The sequence below is a fragment of the Puma concolor genome, chromosome C1, assembly GCF_028749965.1.
Source record: "Puma concolor isolate L17-30 chromosome C1, mPumCon1.1.hap2, whole genome shotgun sequence".
In the NCBI taxonomy this organism is placed as follows: Eukaryota; Metazoa; Chordata; class Mammalia; order Carnivora; family Felidae; genus Puma; species Puma concolor.
In genome coordinates, this window is record NC_141674.1 from 17,685,173 (window position 1) to 17,703,073 (window position 17,901).

At 48.6% G+C, this 17,901-nt stretch overlaps 1 protein-coding gene and 1 non-coding gene across 2 annotated transcripts; both read left to right on the plus strand.

Moving 5' to 3' along the window:
- The first annotated feature begins 1,110 nt into the window (after nt 1-1,110).
- On the plus strand, nt 1,111-17,901 carry ELOA (elongin A). Its single transcript, XM_086716017.1, has 11 exons — nt 1,111-1,308; nt 6,122-6,178; nt 7,019-7,125; nt 8,542-9,727; nt 10,111-10,225; nt 10,982-11,137; nt 11,234-11,331; nt 12,495-12,675; nt 13,012-13,123; nt 13,834-14,009; nt 15,276-17,901. The coding sequence occupies exons 1-11, from the start codon at nt 1,156-1,158 to the stop codon at nt 15,335-15,337; spliced, it is 2,403 nt and encodes an 800-aa protein (XP_086572143.1). The 5' UTR covers nt 1,111-1,155; the 3' UTR covers nt 15,338-17,901.
- Nucleotides 6,494-6,639, plus strand: LOC112849007 (U4 spliceosomal RNA). Its single transcript, XR_003222459.2, has one exon. It is a non-coding gene; the product is annotated as a U4 spliceosomal RNA (small nuclear RNA).

Sequence of the window (17,901 nt, forward strand, 5' to 3'; positions counted from 1 at the left end):
ACTATTGGAGATTGGATTAGGGACTAATCTGATCTAATTAAACAAGATGTAATCAATGCTGATATTTTTAGTTTTCAGCTGTTTCCTTGTTCTTTTTTTAAAAAAATTTAATGTTTATTTTTGAGAAGGAGACAGAGAGAGCACGAGTGGGGGAAGGGGGGAGAGAGAGAGAGAGAGAGAGAGGGAGACAGAATCCGAAGCAGGCTCCAGGCTCTGAGCTGTCAGCACAGAGCCCAACGGGGGGCTCCAGCCCACAAGCCACGAGATCATGATCTAAGCTGAAGTCGGACGCTTAACCGACTGAGCCACCCAGGCGCCCGTCTTTGTTCTTTTGTTAGTGATTATAATTTAGTGCTTATAGCATGGTGTCTTGGGCGGGTCTGATTCAGGCCCCACTGCTTCAGAGGAAACAGCCTTTCATCCATTCATTCAGGATGTATTTACGTGGTGCCCATAGGACCTCTAGTAGCTGAGTTGTTTGACTTCACACATCCCTTTCTCCCTGTGGCCCTCAATTCCTCGATCTACTCAGAGACGTGCCCTCACGGTTGACCCAAACCATTCAGGTTACATTCCAGCTTCATCTCTTGCCTGTTGTGTGACCACATGCGGGTTAATTTGGTTTCCCTGAGCCTGTTCCCTCATCTGTAAAATGGGGTTGCGCTGAGGGTGAAATTAAGGTAGCCCGACGGAGCGCTGGCGCCCAGCGCGCTCCCCCCGGAGTGGCTGCCCTTCGGCTCGGCGCACTCCCTGTGGGCCGGCCCGGAACCGCTGACAGGTGTGAATCCGGGCGTGGCTCACGGCCCGGGGGCGTGGCGAGGGTGGCCCTTAAAGGCAGGGTCGGCGCGGGGGCTGCGTTCCGCGGTGCCCGGACGGCGGAGAGGTCGGTCGGCCGTGGGCTCCGCGCGCCGAGGACCCGAGCGGCGTTACCGGGCCCACGCGGCCCAGCTGCCCGCACGCGGCCGCCGAGCCGGAGCTGGGGACCCGGCCCCCGGCCCTGGGGGCGGGGCCTGCAGCCGGCCGGCCCCCCGCGCCCCGCGGCCCCCCCCCCCGCCCCCGCCCCCGCCCCCGCCCCCGCCCTTGCCACCGCCGCCGCCGCCGCCGCCGCCGCCGCCGAGGCCCGGAAGGGGCCAGTCGCTTCCGTCTCCGCCGGGGATGCACGGAGGGCGGAGCTGCGGCCCGAGGACGCGACGCGAGCCCAGTTCCGGCGAGGAGGCCGCGCCAGTGACAGCGATGGCGGCGGAGTCGGCGCTCCAAGTTGTGGAGAAGCTGCAGGCGCGCCTGGCCGCGAACCCGGACCCGAAGAAGGTGAGCGAGCGGGCAGCGCGGAGCGGGGCGGGCGCTGGGCGCGGCGCGGCCCGGTAACGGTCGCGGGCCCGGGCGCGGCCCCTTCCCGATCGGCCGGGGCCGCGGGGGCTCGGACCCGGGGCCAGGCCCCGCCGGGGGCTGCGGCCTGGGTCGGGAAGTTCGCGGCCATTGGCCGCTGCCCACGCGGAGGGCGGGGGGCGCACGGAGGGCGCGGGGCCTCGGCCGGCCCGGGCTCCCTCCCCACCCCACCCCCGCTCCCCCCTCCCCACCCCCCCCCACCCCCCCCCCAGCTCCCGGCGTCCCCGCCTCCCGGGCCCGGGACGGGGGCGCCCGCGGGCTCCGGGCGGCAGGGGCGCGCTCCTGGCGGACGCGGCGAGCCGGCCGGGGCCCCCGGAGCCGCTCCGGAGGCGGCCCGGGCCAGCTTTCCCCGCGGGGCGAGCTCGCTGGAGCTGGCCCTCTCGCTGCGAAATGTGTGCGATGGCTCGGCGTCTTCGGACGTTTGTCCGGAGGGAGAAGGAGCCGGTTCTGCCTGGGCTCCCGTGGCGTCTGGGCTCGGTTGTGGGGTCCTGCGTCTCTCACAGACGTTCGTACGGCTCTCCGGCTTGATGCGAGAACGCGGACCTTTTCGCTTTCTCAGTAAATCCTTTCAGAACAAAACAAAATAAACCTCGCGTCCCCTAGCTGCAGGTACGCCTAAGAACTTGGTTGCAATTGGAACAAACCAAAAAAAAAAAAAAAAAAAAAAAAAAAAAAAAAAAAGGTTAGGAGTTAGCAGCTCGTTTTCTTCTGGCCTTGATGGAAAGGTAAGAGCCACCTTTCCTCGTTGTTGTGCACGATGGGCAACCATTTTTAATTGCACTCAGCGAGTTTTCAGGGGTTTGTTTTGTTTTTTAGACAGTTTTCTTAAGTTAAATGCATTCCTCCCACTCTCTCGACTTTATCCCTCCTCTCAGAGTCTGGGACAGTGTCTGGATGTTAGAATTTTTTGAAAACTGAACTACACTGATGAAAACACTTGGGTGTCAGACGTTCCCCCTGAGCACTCTGGCTGGAGTGTGCAGGTCCTGAGTTGGATCTCTGAGCCCCAGAGTGCCTTTTGAAGACCGAGTAATGGAGGAGAGGAGTGGAGATGAAGTGGCCATAACGTGTGGGTTCTAATCCATTTCCCAGCCATGGACACTGGGGACTTCTTTGCTGGGTCTGTTTGCTCACCTGCTTCCTAGGACTCCACTCAGGGTGGGAAGGCCAGTCTTATAGGAAGTGCTCGGTAGATCTTAGTCACCACTCTACAGATTGATTGTTTTTGAAGGACTCCTTTCTCTTCGCCTTGTTTCGAGCCTGGCGCCTGGCCGAGGTGGCTTTTTTTCTCCACTTCTGAAAGCTGTACGCTGTAGCTCACCATCAGGCCACTCTTTAACTTCTTATGCATACCTGGCTCAAAGAGGTATGGCTCAGGAAGCCATCTTAGTTTTGAATCTGTGAAAACGTAAATGCTTTCAGTTTATGGTATATATTCTGTTGCAGCTTCAATTCCTAGTGGCCAGACGTATTTACAAGTTTCTTTTTACAATAACCCTTTGTGGACATCTAATAAGTGGTCGTTATTTCCGAGCACTAGCTGGTTTTCCTGAACACTGTAGGTTTGTGACTGATGTTTAAAACCTTAAAGCAGTATTATGTTCTACCCCCTCCCTGCCAGTTTGGTCTTTATTACTATAAGGTTTTAAAAAAAAAAAAAAAGTGCCAGGTAGTATCCATAGTCCTTTTCCACTGGAATTTAAATTTTGAAGTAGCTCTTCTAGTAGTCGGTGTGCATGAAATTTCAAATTAGGAAAAGGTTTGTTGGTGTCTCATCCTACTTGAATTATTAGTGATTATCCTGAGTGTTTGGGCTTTTACTTCCCAGATCGCAGATCATCCAGAGCTCCTGGTTTTGCATTATGAAGATGAGAAAATGTTGGGAGATCCTTTTTGCAAAGGACACAATAGTTGGCATTCAGAAATGAGCTAACTGCAGAGGGGAAAACTGCAAGCTGGCACACTGGCCTTCTCAGCCTTCTGTTAACCCAACAAGCTCCCACAGGTTGTTCTTGAAATTGCAAGATGATTATATAGCAGTATTGACTTTGCAGCTAACTCGCATTTTCAAACCATTATTAGCCAAAGGGTTGATTCCAGACCTATGTTCATGGATTTTCTCCTATTAAACGTAGGTGCTTAACTGTAACTTTGTTTTCTGCTGTAAGTCTATCAGTGATGTGGGCTTACTTGAGGAAAAGGGATCAGGTCAGGGTCACTTGGCTCCTACCATTTAATTGGAAACAAGTTTTCAGGGGTGGTAAAGTTACCTGTCCTGTGTTACATTTTGAATGTGAAAACTACGGAGAACACAGATAGCAAGTGGAGAACAAGGGGTCAACATCAGGAACATCTTTTTGCTCTTTGGGTTGAAGGGGGTGTGCAAAGGACAGCTGAGATTCCTAAGCGTGTACTGTGCAAATGTTTGGCGTTTCTCAATGAGCTATTATCAGTTCTTGCAAACTCTGCAGTTGGTCCCTTGGTTTGATAACAGCAAGTTTCCACCTACCTGAGGATGCCCAAAGTGCTTTTACCTTGGTACTGCTTTGTTCTTTCTTGAACCTCATTGAAAATAGAAGGGCTCTGGAGCCCTTTTTCTCTTACGGTGCACGCAGTCACTTTGAAAATCCCAGGGTTTTAGTTTTGTCTGCTTTCAAGTCACCCCTGCTAACCCAAAGCAAAGCAGAAAGGCAGCATTTACACTTCACAATTAGTGTTAGGCTTTGAGATGAACACTCCCTCAGTGACTTCTGGCCCCATCTGTATATGTTGGCTTTGTAGAGGTCCTGGGACTCCCTGTGGTGACCTCCTTTACTCTGTGAACTTTAAACTGTCTGACAAGGTAATACTGAGGACGAGCTCTTCAGCTTTGTTTCCAGGCACATAAGCTCCTGTTCTATTTTCTTATTTTCTAAGGACAGTGTCATTGTGTTGGATGTTTCTCCTGTCTTTGTAGTTCATGCTTTTGTAGACACACTTGACTTACTAGCTCATTAGGCAAGGGACTAACCTTACTGGACTGCTTCAGTATCTAAAATGGGGAGAAAAGTATCCACTTCATAGAGTTGGTTAACCAAGATGAAATGCAGTAACACGTGTAAGAACTTACTAGCATAGTAGCGGACACACAATAGATGGTCTATAAATATCTTCCAGGGAATGGCATTAGGGGAGACAACCCATTTTTAACCTCTACGATGACCCTGAATTTCCCTTTAAGAAATGGAATTAGCATTAATCTTTGCACCCATAGCGTGGGTGACCAGAAACGCACATAAACTTTATCCTGAGTTGGATGGATGATGGTGGTAATCAAATTTGAAGTGGAGAATAATTTTCATTCAGCTATGAAGGTGAAACTCCCTAGATACATCCCTTGGCTTCTCATTTATTCCCAGCCAAACAAGATTATCACTGGTGACCCAGTTGCTCTGCCTAGAGACTGAGTTGAGTAATTATTGAAGTAGAATGACCGGAAGAACATACTTTCTCCTACACCTAATAGCAATATGGCATACCAATTACAGACTGGTTTACACATGGAAAAGGGCAGATCTTACCTGATGCTGAAATGTGAAGGTAGTCACAGTTACTATTTTTTGTACATTGCAGCACCCCTTGAAGGCTAAGTGTGTTTTATATCCATATACACGTGTCCTAGATAGAGGTATAGCCAATCATAACTTAGGGTACAAATGGAGTAAGTAGGAATTAGCTGGGGACTCTCTGGTTGACGATCAAGGGGAGACATTGAAAGAGCTGTCAGTTGATGAATGAAATGATTAATGATAAGCATTAAAAAAAAAAAAACAAAACATTTATGGAGCTCTTATGGTGGAAAGGGGGCAGATCTTGTTATCTGATGCTGAAATGTAAGGGGCAGTCACTGTTACTATTCCAGGCACTGTGGCCCAGGACTGCACATGGTTTGTCTCTGAGAATCCTCACAGCTTGTAACGTTGTAAAGAGACAGGATCAGTTCCTTTTTTGCAGATGAAGTAACTGAGGTTCAAGAAGGTTAATGACTTGCACAAGATCGCCCAGCAGGGCGATGACAGGGCCAAACTGAAGCGTGTCCCCAACTCCAGAACTCTGTCTCAACAGCTCTGCTATCCTGATTTTGACCTAGTTTTAGGACTACAGAAAGGAAATGTGGCCAAACCCAGATCAGTTTTCTAATCTACCCAGACATTTTGTGTTCACCATTTGCACCAGCAAAGCTCTGATTCTGGCAACTTGACGCAGGTCTTGAAATTCCCACTTGTATCAAAAAAACAATTCTGTTAAACTGTGACTCTTCCTGGAAACATGATACCCTTTTCCTGGAGAAACCTCTTCTCCTTACTTTCCTTTGTGCTGGGTTCATGGGTAATTTCCCTAAATTGGTACCTTTCTCAGAAATTCTCTCTCAAAACTGGGGCAGCGATAGTTGTTGATTTTTGTTAGAGTTGGTAGGTCTGGTTCTCTTTAAGTCTCCTCTCACCTTGGTGTTGCACAGTAATTGAAAGCAGGCAATCTAAAGCCACAGACCTGCGTGTATCTGGCCCTTGTTGCATCCTGGGGCAAGTAACTTCACTTTCCTGAGCCTGTTTTCACACTTGTAAAATAGAGATAATAACCATACTTATTACTGTACAACACTTAGAACTCAATAAGCACTTAACTGTCAGATATTATCTTCCAGTGAGTGATTCTGATTTTATAGAAATTAATGTTTTTTTTATTCTCTCTACAGCTCTTGAAATATTTGAAGAAACTCTCCACCTTGCCTATTACAGTAGACATTCTTGCGGTAAGAACTGTTAGATATTATATAACTATATTCCATCCCCTTCCCACTGGGAGGGATTGTACAGTAAGGTTAAAAGCATGGGCTTTGAAAGTGAAAGAAGCCAGACACAAGGCCACATAATGTATGGTTCTATTTATGTGAAATGTCCAGAACAGGCAGATCCATAGGCCCGAAAGTAGGGAGGTGGAGGAAGTTGGGAGGAATGGGGTTTCTCTGTAGGTTTACGGAAATGTTCTGGAATCAGTGGTGATGGTTGTGCAGTATTGTGAGTGTTCTGGAAACCAACAGACCATACACTTTAAAATGGTTAAAATGAGCTTTGCGCAGTGTGGCATTATCATGGCCAATGAGGTTTACCCAAGGTACGATTATTGCTAATTGAAAAAAATAATAATAAAGTGGTGAATTTTATCTTAGAATTTAAAAAAAAATTAAAAGAACTTTGACTTTGGCATCAGTTAGTCTTGGATTCAGATCCACGTTCTAGGACTTCTGGCTAATAACTGGACAGATTCCTGCCTCACAGAGTTGTTTTAAGGACTCATTGAGACATTGTATGCGAAGCTCTTAGCTCAATGCCTGCCACCTGCCATAATCACTCTTGTTATTTATTGTTAAAGTTCTGGAAGTATTTTAATACATTGTTTTTTCTCTTTGGAGTCGTGTGCTTTGCTACTGTGTGTCATTAGAGGTTTGAGGCATAGACACAAAGTAATTTTGTGTTGAGACTTGCAACATATGTTTAAGGAAGGAGTTTCTCAAAGCAAGAGGCCTTATTTCTTCAGAAAGTTGTGAGCCTAGTTCCACGACCCTCTAACAATTCTTCTGTCAAATTTGTAGGAGACCGGGGTTGGGAAAACAGTAAATAGCTTACGAAAACATGAGCATGTCGGAAGCTTTGCCAGGGACCTGGTGGCCCAGTGGAAGAAGCTGGTTCCTGTGGAGCGGTAAGAACGTTGATTACTCTGTAGGTTTGCTCAACCTCATGCTTCAATATGGTACCTAGAATGTTTACAGACAGGATACGTTTTATTATTCCTTCTCTGCCTTCTTATTTAAAACATTTATTTGGCCTTGATTATAAAAATAATTCATGATCATTATAGGATTTTAGAAAATATTAAAAAATGGAAATAAGAATGAAAATTTTTTGTAATTCTACCATCCGAACATAAGCATTATTAGTATTTTGATATGTTTCTTTCTACTCTTTTTTATTTTTAGAGAGAGAGTGTGTGATGCACACAGGGGAGAGGGGCAGAGTGAGAGGGAGGGAGAGAATCTCAAGCAGGCTTCACTTCACACTCATTGAAGAGCCCAACACAGGGCTTGATCTCAGAACTGTGAGATCATGACCTGAGTTGAAATTAAGAGCCAGACATTCCTCTCCCCTCTTTTAAAAAATTTTTTTTTTTCAACGTTTATTTATTTTTGGGACAGAGAGAGACAGAGCATGAACGGGGGAGGGGCAGAGAGAGAGGGAGACACAGAATCGGAAACAGGCTCCAGGCTCTGAGCCATCAGCCCAGAGCCCGACGCGGGGCTCGAACTCACGGACCGCGAGATCGTGACCTGGTTGAAGTCGGACGCTTAACCGACTGTGCCACCCAGGCGCCCCACCTCTCCCCTCTTTTTAAAAAATGTTTGTATACAGTTGGGAACAAACTATATAAATAATGGCCTGCTCCCCTCCATTTTTTTAAAGATTTCATTTTTAAGTAATCTCTACACCTGTCATGGGGCCTGAACTCACAAACCCTGAGATCAAGAGTGGCATCCTCCAACCAGCCAGGTGTCGCAATAGCACCTACCCCCATCTTTTTTTTTTTTTTTTTTTAAAGGTTGGTTTATTTATTTTGCGTACTTCTGCACAGGTGAGCAGGGGAGGGGCAGAGAGAGAGAGAGAGAGAGAGAGTCCCAAGCAGGCTCTGTACTGTCAGCCCAGAGCCCGATGTGGGGCTCGATTCCATGAACCACAAGATCATGATCTGAGCCAAAATCAAGAGTCAGACCCTTAACCTGTGGAGCTACCCAGACGCCCCAGCCCCCTTTTTAACATAACAAGTTAAATTCTCCCTGTTTTGAAAAACTTCAAAGCATTTTTCATGTCCCCAAGATATTTGATCTTTGTATCCTGTACTTAAACATATCGTTTTCCATCTGTTGAATATTTGAGTTTTCCCAGTCTCACAACAGTGGAGTATCATAGAGCAGAATCCATTCACCCTCTTCCCAAGACCTTGTGTCTAACTCTGCATCTGTTTCCATCTATTTTTGTGAGTTCAGGTTCTATGACTTTGTCCTCTGAACAAAGATTACACTGAGATTTATATCTGCTTTATCTGCTTTTTCTTTTATTCTAGAAACTCCGAGCCTGATGAACAGGACTTTGACAAGAGCAATTCCCGGAAGCGCCCCAGGGATGCTGTTCAGAAGGAGGAGATAGAGGGTGACTACCAGGAAAACTGGAAAGCCTCCAGTAGCCAATCCTATAGTCCTGACCACAGGCAGAAAAAACACAGGAAACTCTCGGAACCTGAGAGAACTCACAAAGTGTCTCACGTTCAAGAGAGGAGAGACGAGAGAAAGAGGTGCCATAGAGTTTCCCCCGTTTACTCTTCAGACCACGAATCTTCTGATTACGGCCATGTTCAGTCCCCTCTGTCATCTGCCAGTCCCCATCAAATGTCCACAGACCATTACAGATCCCCGGAGGAAGATCATGAGCCCTTTGTCCCACATCAGAAGCCTGGGAAAGGCCACAGTAATGCCTTTCAGGACAGACTGGGGGTCAGTCAAGACCGACACCTGGGGGATCCCCAGGGGAAAGGGGTTGTGAGTCAGAACAAGGAGCACAGATCTTCTTACAAGGAAAAACGTCCAGTGGATGCCAGGGGAGACGGGAAGGCGTCTTTGAGCAGAGAGAAATCACACAAGTCTGTCTCCAAAGAGGAAAACCGAAGGCCGCTCTCAGGGGATAGCACGAAGGAGAAACCACCCTCTAGTGTCAAGAAAGAGAAGGAGAAAGAGGGCAGCACCAAGAAGAAGTTTTTACCCCCCTTGGAAGTTGCTTCAGACAACCACCTTAAAAACAAGCCAAAGCACAGAGACCCAGAGAAAACCAAATCGGACAAAAATAAGCAGAGTCTAGACAGCTTAGATGTAGGAAAGGGGGCGGGAGACCCACTGCCCAAGGTGAAAGAGAGGGGTTCCAACAACCTAAAAACTTCAGAAGGGAAGGTAAAAACTTCTCATTCAGATAGAAAGTCAGTGGGCTCCCTCCCTAAGGTTGAGGAGGCAGATATGGATGATGAATTTGAGCAGCCCACTATGTCTTTTGAGTCCTACCTCAGCTACGACCAGCCCCGGAAGAAAAAGAAAAAGATTGTGAAAGCCTCAGCCACGACTCTTGGAGAAAAAGGACTTAAAAAAACTGATTCGAAAAGCACTAATAAAAACTTGGACTCCGTTCAGAAATTACCTAAGGTAAATGAAAACAAGTCCGAGAGGCTTCAGCCAGTTGGAGCCGATTCAGCCAAGCTGAAAAAGGTAAGCCCTTCAGCCCCTTGGTGGCTTCCCAGTCAGAGCATCTGGCCCCGCACAGCTCCCAGGACTTGTCTTGCCGCTGTCGTGCTTGGCTGGCTTTTTCGTGGCCTGCCGTTTCAGTTTGAAGTAATAGCCTCCAGGCCTTTGGAGGTGCTGCCAGGGTGTAGCTAGTACCCAAGACGAGTGTTTTTGGAGGTGTCCCGCTGTGCTGGGCCCATCCCGGTGTATGTCCTGCCCTCGGTGGTGTCAGACCTGACCGACGGCCCTCCTCCAGCCTGGGTCTGCTCGTGAAGTCGCCTGCCTGGTCACCGCGGCTGGCAGTCGGCCAAGGGTGGGGAGCTGTGCTTGCCCAGCGGGCTGTCCAGTTACTGGTGTTCTCACCGCAGGTCCCCGCTGATGCATTGCCCGTGTTGCCAGACCTCCCGTTACCTGTGATCCAGGCCAATTACCGGCCGCTTCCTACCCTGGAATTGATGTCCTCCTTCCCACCAAAGCGAAAAGGTAATTTTCTGCATTCTTTTCTGAATGGAACAAAGATTTTAAAAATTTGTTCACGAGGTCATAAGATTTGGGTGAGCTTTCTAGTGTCCTGGGCTCTGGAGTTTGACGGCTTGGGTGTGAATCCCAGCTCTGGCTTCACGTTCTATGAACTTCGGTAATCATTTCCTTGGACTTCAGTCTCATGCTCCATAAGTGGACCTGATAATGGTGTCTGACTTACTAAGTGGATTAAAAATGATAATGCTGGTAAAGCTCTTAACTCTGGGTTTTTCCACAGGGTGAATGTTCAGTAAATCTTTGCTGCGGTTACTAGCTACCCTTCATATGCTGTACATGAGCTTTTTATCTTTAAAAAAAAAAAAAAAAAGGTCTAGTTTTAATAGCAGAAGAATTAGAAGCCACATAAGGGTCCCTCAGCAAGAGACAAATCACATGAACCGTGGTCACGCACACAGTGGCCTCCTGTACAGCTGTAAAAAATGTGGGAAGGTCTGTGTCTGACATAGGATGATTTCTAAAATGTGGCAAATGAAAAAAGTTGATAGTGGGGGTTTTTTAATCGGTGAAAAAGGAATGAAATACATATTTACTTATTTTTGCATAGACTCGCTAGAAGAATACACACAAGAAACCGGCAACCGTGGTGGCCTTTGGGAAAGGGCAGTGGGAGGCTGAGGAGGGGGCAGAGAAGGAGAGCTTTCCCTGCACAGCTTAGTGCCCTGTGTGACACGCGGTCCTGTTGTCCTTGCCCTGCAGCACTGTCTTCACCCCAGGAAGAGGAAGAAGCTGGATTCACCGGACGGAGAATGAATTCCAAGATGCAGGTGTATTCTGGCTCCAAGTGTGCCTATCTCCCCAAAATGATGACCTTGCACCAGCAGTGCATCCGGGTTCTTAAAAACAACATCGATTGTAAGTCCCACGCTTTTCTCTTGCTCTTAACCCCGTTGTGGCCTTGGCCGGCGGGGCCGGCCAATATTCGACACTTCCACCTTTGATTCTCTGCAGCGATCTTTGAAGTGGGAGGCGTCCCGTATTCTGTCCTTGAACCCGTTTTGGAGAGGTGTACGCCTGATCAACTGTACCGCATAGAGGAATGCAATCACGTGAGTATCCTGTTTGGGTGCAGAGAGGGCCCTCGTCGGGCTCGCGTCTCCAGAAGTAGCTTTGTCTCTGAATCCGTAGTGGGTGAAGGGCGGTGGCATGGGTCGGTTCACTGTTGTGGGCCTGTTGGTTTGCCCGTGGGCCTGTAAACGTGCGTGTTTTTAGCACCTGCTCTGGCTTCAAAGTGAGCTTCAAAAGGACCGGGAAAACGTTACCCACCCTTCTCCTTAGCTCGCCTGGTCACAGGTCAAGGGAGAATTCTGGCAGCTCGGCCTCTGGGATCCAGGGCAGGGACAGAGCTTTGTTTTCGACACTCGGGTGTCTGGTGAATATAGAAGAGCACAGGTTGGCTGGGTGTGTCCCAGAGGCGTCCAGGTCTGTCCAAATATCTTTTCTGTAACGCCGGGACATAAAGGTCATTCGATCACATTAGCTGGCTGTCTCTAATTCTGAACCCTTGCGGGTGACAGTTGCAGGGAGTGCCAGGGAAGTGCCTGGATGTGACTTCATGCCAGGTCTACCTGTCACTGGTTTCCTTAAAGGAAAAGACTAATCTTTTTCTTCCTTTTTAAAGTTCATTTAGTTATTTTAAGAGAGAGAGCATGAGCTTGAGCACGAGATGGGGAGGGGCAGAGGGGGAAAGAGAGTTCCAGGCTGGCTCCACACTGTCAGCGCAGAGCCCAACATGGGGCTCAAACCCACAAACCATGAGCTTCTGACCTGAGCCAAAATCAAGAGTCAGATGCTTAAGCGACCGAGCCACCCAGGAGCCCCAGAGAAAGACTGATCTTAAGCTAGTTCCTGTGTTGTCTTCTCTCCTAGTCCCACAACCCCCCAAAAGCAGCTAGTACAGTGCCTTGCACTTAACATTTTTAAGTTTATTTGGGGGGGGGGGGTTGGGCAGAGAGAAGGGGGGAGAGAATCCTAGGCAGGCTCTGTGCTGTCAGCACAGATGCTTAACCAACCTGGGTTAACCCAGATGCCCCCTTAACGTGTTTTTAATATAGTGATTTTTTTTTCTAGAATTGTGGTATTTTAATATACTACTACTACAAGGACCAAAAAAAATCATTAGGAGGAAAGTGGTCAGCCTGAGGTGATGGAGGATGGAAAAGAAATCTGTCAGAGTGCTTACATATAAATGATGCCCTGGTTCTGATTTTAGGTATTAATTGAGGAAACAGATCAATTATGGAAAGTTCATTGTCACCGAGACTTTAAGGAAGAAAGGCCGGAAGAGTATGAGTCGTGGCGGGAGATGTACCTGCGGCTTCAGGATGCCCGGGAGCAGCGGCTACGAGTACTGACAAAGAATATCAGATCCGCACATGCCAATAAGCCCAAAGGTAAAGGGGGGCGAGGGGGTGGCAGTGGGGAGCCGAGCAGGATGAGGTGATCTGGCGAAACAGGGAGCCCTGTCCTCTGATCGACGGCAGGGCCTTGGTGGGCTGGGCTCCTGTAGCCTCTGGCTCCTGTATCTGGCCTGCTTTTGCAGGAGGGGCGCAGGGATGGAGCGTGTCTTCGGTCAGTACACTTACTGCCTACAGGGGTTTTCAGCGTTGATAATCTCCTAGCTTTGGGAGCACCTGGGAAGGTTTTGTCTCTTACCAGTGTACATTATTAAAAGAACAGTAGCGTCTCTGCTCAAAAAGGCAGGTATCGATCTCCCTATTTCTCTACAGGCCGGCAGGCAAAGATGGCCTTTGTCAACTCTGTGGCCAAGCCCCCTCGTGATGTTCGGCGGAGACAGGAGAAGTTTGGAACTGGAGGAGCAGCTGTGCCTGAGAAAATTAGGTGAGCTCTGCACCTCCAGGGTCTCCTTGCGCCCCTGGAAAAGAACCCCGGAAGCTTGTTGCCCAACCCTCCGAGGCAGCCCAGGGGCAGGAAGCAGTTCACTTTTGGGGTGAGAGCATGGCAGTGCAGGTCAAGGGTTCTGGAGGCCGACCTTGACCAGCTCAGCACGTGCCCTCCCCAAGCCACCACTTCCGTGACTGCAGCGTAGGTGGACAGTTATTCCTGCCTCTCAGGGGGTCAAGAGTCAATGGAGAACAGGACCCGGCTTCTGGGAGATACTCCCTCATGCTTTCCCCTTTCCCCATTTAAACCAACGGCGGCTGGGACGCCTCGCTGGGTCAGTCAGTGGGGCATGCAACTCTTGACCTTGGGGTTGTTTGAGCCCCATGTTGAGGGTAGAGATTACTTTTTTAAAAACTAAAAAAAATAAATAAATAAACCATGCTGTTGTGATGACTATATAATCTAAGTCACATTAGCATTTGAAAAATACGGATTCACACCTAAAAGGTGAAAATTGAGTTGAGATGATCATTCATTCTGAAGGGCTAAACTCTGTCGTCTCTGTGTCATCACCAGGATCTCGGGTGCTCGCGTCCACTGGTCAGAGCCACAAAACTGGGTCTTCCTCAGAGAGGCCAGCTTCAGGCTGTCGGTGCTGAGGGCAGATCCGTCACACTCAGGACTAACTAGCTTGCTCTGTGTTGCAGGATTAAGCCGGCCCCATACCCCACAGGAAACAGCCACACTCCCTCCGGCAGTGGCAGCAACAGCTTCAGCGCCAGCCCCGAGGAGCCCGCCTATGATGGTCCGAGCACCAGCGGTGCCCACTTGGCTCCCGTGCTCAGCACTGTTTCCTATGATCCTAGGAAACCGACTGTGAAGAGTAAGTGACTTGGGGTTCACGCCCAGATATTTCAAAACGGTATTTGAGCTCTGTAGCATCTTTATCGTCGTATTACGCCATGCGTGCCAGACGAGGCATACGTGCTCTGCGCATGGCTGGGCTCGATGTGGGTGCCTCCTTCCCCTGCTTTGGTTGCAGTGCACGAGTCCTCTTGCAAATAATGATTGCGGTGAATACTCATTTTGGCACGCCGCTTCGTTTACCTACGTGTAAACCTGTTTCTCCAGGGGTTCGTGATGGTTATTAATTGCTTGTAGTCCATCTTATTGAGGGTTTACGAGCTATCATTCCAGCTTCTGAGTTTTGTGTTTTCATATCTAGTTGTGCGTATTTTATGTTTCATTAAGTTTTACCATAGACTGTCCCCAGTATTCTAAGGGGGTATCTGCCTGTTAAAACCAGGCTTCTGTAAGGGGCACCTGGGTGGCTCAGCTGGTTGAGCATCTGACTTCAGAAGCTCAGGTCACGATCTCATGGTTCGTGAGTTCAAGCCCCACATTGGGCTCGTCGCTGTCAGCTCGGAGCCCGCTTCAGATCCTCTGTCGCCCTCTCTCTCTACAACTGTCCTGCTCACGCTTTCTCTCTCTCAAAAATAAATTTAAAAAAATAAGCATTTAAAATGCACAGCCCACTTCAATCTTCTGTCTCCCTCTCTCTGTCCCTGTCCTATTCTCTTTCTTTGTCTCTCTCAAAAATAAACATTTAAAAAAGCATGCTTCTGGATTCACTTCAAGACCCACGGGCAGGTAGAAGTGTTGGCAGAAGCTTCTGTGCTCAGGTTAAACATCCAAGAGGGCAGGCCAGCCATCCACAGGTGATGTCTGCACTGAGCACATCTTAGACCTGTTGTTGCACTGGACAGATGGGAGTGAGAGGGGCTGCTTTTTGCTGGTTTGGATACTGGCGGCGGGGGGTGGTGGAACAGAGTAAAATTATGGCCCAGGCTGGCCTTTAGGTATTAAATTCCAGTCCTTCCGCTTACTGCACAACCAGGGGCAGGTCGGCCAGTCTCTTGGGAGGTTGGGGACGTGGTTGGAATTAGAGCCGGGGATCGGCAAGGGCCCGGCAGGTGCTCAGGAAGTGGAGCTGTTGTGGTGCTAGAAATCAGAAATGGTTATCGCTGTACCCATTCCTCTGGTAGTGCAGAGCCAAGAGCAGCAAGGCTTGGCCTTGATTGTGAACCACTCACAGTGTGTGTCTAAACTGCCACAATCTGAAACCACCGCCTTATTTCTCTTCCCACAGAAATCGCCCCAATGATGGCCAAGACGATTAAAGCTTTCAAGAACAGGTTTTCCCGACGATAAACTGAGGACTCACCTTGGAGATGAAATCTGGGGGAGGAGTACAAGGACAATGGGGGTTAGGGAATGGAACTTCCAGAGGAGACCAGAATCCTCTGCTCCGAGGAACCTTTTGGTCTCCGAATCCTGCACGGTCTGCAGGTATGGGCACCTGTGAACCTGTGTGCCGCAGCCACTGCCTCCCTGCCTGGAGAACACTTCAGAATTCTGGAGAAGATGTGAAGCCTCAGTCTTACTGAGGATTTTAAGGTCAATTATACTTTTGTTGTTAATTAGCTTCTTTGTAAACCATAAGACATAGTTTTAATTAATAAATATTGCCCCCAGATTGTATTTATATTACCCCCAGTATTTTTTTTTCTTTTTTTCCTTTCCTTTTTTTTTTTTTTTTTTTTTTTTTTTTTTTTTTTTTTAGGTCCTCTATCAAACACTTAGCCTTTTATTTTCAGAGTTCTTTATTACAGTTAGATAAAAACCTAGTGAAAGCCATTCCCCTGTCCCAGTTCAGCTCTCCTGAGTGGACCCTGGTCCAGAGGGAGGGCTGGGCATCCTCAGAGCCTGTGTGCTGCCTGCTGCACGGAGGGTGAGGAACGGGTCCTGGGCTGCCCGCCCTAGAGGGCCGCCTCGACGTGGAGTGTTCTCGCTCCACCTCGGAGGCCCTTCTCAGTGTTGCTTGAGTTCCTATGCAGGTGCATCTCTTTCTTCCTCATTAAATAGTATTTATTAAAGGAGGTTATTTGTAAAGGTCTCAAGTCTTTTCCCCAGCCTTTTTGCCAGTTCCCACTTTTTTGAGGCTCACCAGAGGACACAAACTTGGGGGATCAATTTGCACAGAACCCCAACATTTTTACAATTTCTGATTCAAAACTTTAGGGCTTTTTCCCCTCCCCTATCGTCCCTCCTCCCCGCTTGCATGGGGGAGACACGAACACACGGCAGGGCTTTTTGTGCCCCCCCCACCCCCACCCACCACAACTTCAGAGGTTGAAAAGCCAGCACTTTAATCTCGTGTTCCCTGTGAACTGCTAACAGAAGTGAGTGGTTTTAAAGGTTGTAATGCTGTGTTGGAAATGGGTTTTGTTTTTGCCTTTCTTTTAAAAGGTAAGACCATGTGATTGGGAGAGCACAGGAATTTGCTGTTTTGCAGAGAAGTCTGCAGCTGAAGCACTCTCTACTTCTAGGGTGTTTAAGCCAGAATTTGGAGGGAACGGCCCACTTAGGCAAAGTGTCTGAGCTGTTAGTGTCAGGATGGGGGAGAGCGCGGGGGACACCCATCAGGTCTGAGAAGGGAGGACCTCACTTGCAAGCTGACCGAGGAATGACATCACTTAGGAGGCCAGTGTCAGCGCTCTTCCTGGCTGCTGGAGAGCGCTGGTCTAGTAGGAACCCGCTTGGTTGTGACCCAGGGGAAGCAGATGCTGTAAGTTCGAGGTGCCTGCCCTCCAGACACCCAAGGGGTAGACTGAGGGTGTGGTTAGTAGGACAGCGTCGGGAGCTTGGCAGGCTCCCTCTTGACAAGCCCCCTCAGAGCCCAGAATATGGGGTCCACTGCTTTTAACCATCGCGGAGACCTCAGGCTAACTTTGAAGATTCCGGAGCCGGCAGAGAATCTGTGCAGCAGAAGCTGCATTGTTCAGTGTGCGTTGCTGTGCAGGGTGCCTGTTGCAACAGGACACAAGGGTTGCCCTGTTTTAATTTGCTGTGTTTTTGAATTGGGGAAAACATGATTTCTCTTGATCGCTTGTATTGCATTCCACCCCCAGCCTGGGCCTGCTCCCCAAATCTGGTATTAGGAAGCCTCTTACCGAATGCCAAGTGAACATCTGGGTCAGGTGCCAGACATCTGTTGGCCTGGAGTAGCTTCCCGTAGGTGTCCACCAGCTTGAATTTGTCTCTTAGCCACGTGTTCAAGTCTTTGTCATTGAAACCGGTATTTCACACTGCAGATTCGGTTGTGTGTGATTTAATTTCCTCTGTTAGGAGTCTTTAGGCAGGGAGGAAGGAAAGGACATCTGTTTGTTCACGCCGACGTCACTACCCATTTTTAGCACATAAAGACTTTTGATCGGCCCTGTTTGCGTAGAGCCAGATCTTTCCCTCCTCCTCCTCCAAGAGTGTCTGCATCAGGGATGTGACTTGGTGAGAAGCGTAAGGAGGGAAGAGAAAAAGCCGAATTTCTGAACAACCTTCTCACCTGGGTTCTTGAAATGGCTGCAGAGCAGACACAAAACAGGATGATGTCGAACCTTTGGTCTCATTTGTGAAAACGTGTGCAATTTTGTTTCTCCTGTGCTACACTACATACAAATCAAATCACCAAATTACAAATGAGCCCTTTGTGATCCTTGGTGTAATGAGCAGTTTCTTCGGGCTTTTTCTCTTTCCGGGAAGTGGGAGGGAACAGAGCAAGGCATCTGCCTGCTCTTCCTTTGTATTTTGGTCCCAAAATGTAAATACAATTTTCTATGTTACTTTTTTGTGGTAACTACCAAGATGAATATTTTAATTAGATAAGTTATATGAAAAGGAAGGACAATTCCATGTCTAAATAAAAAACAAAACAAAAC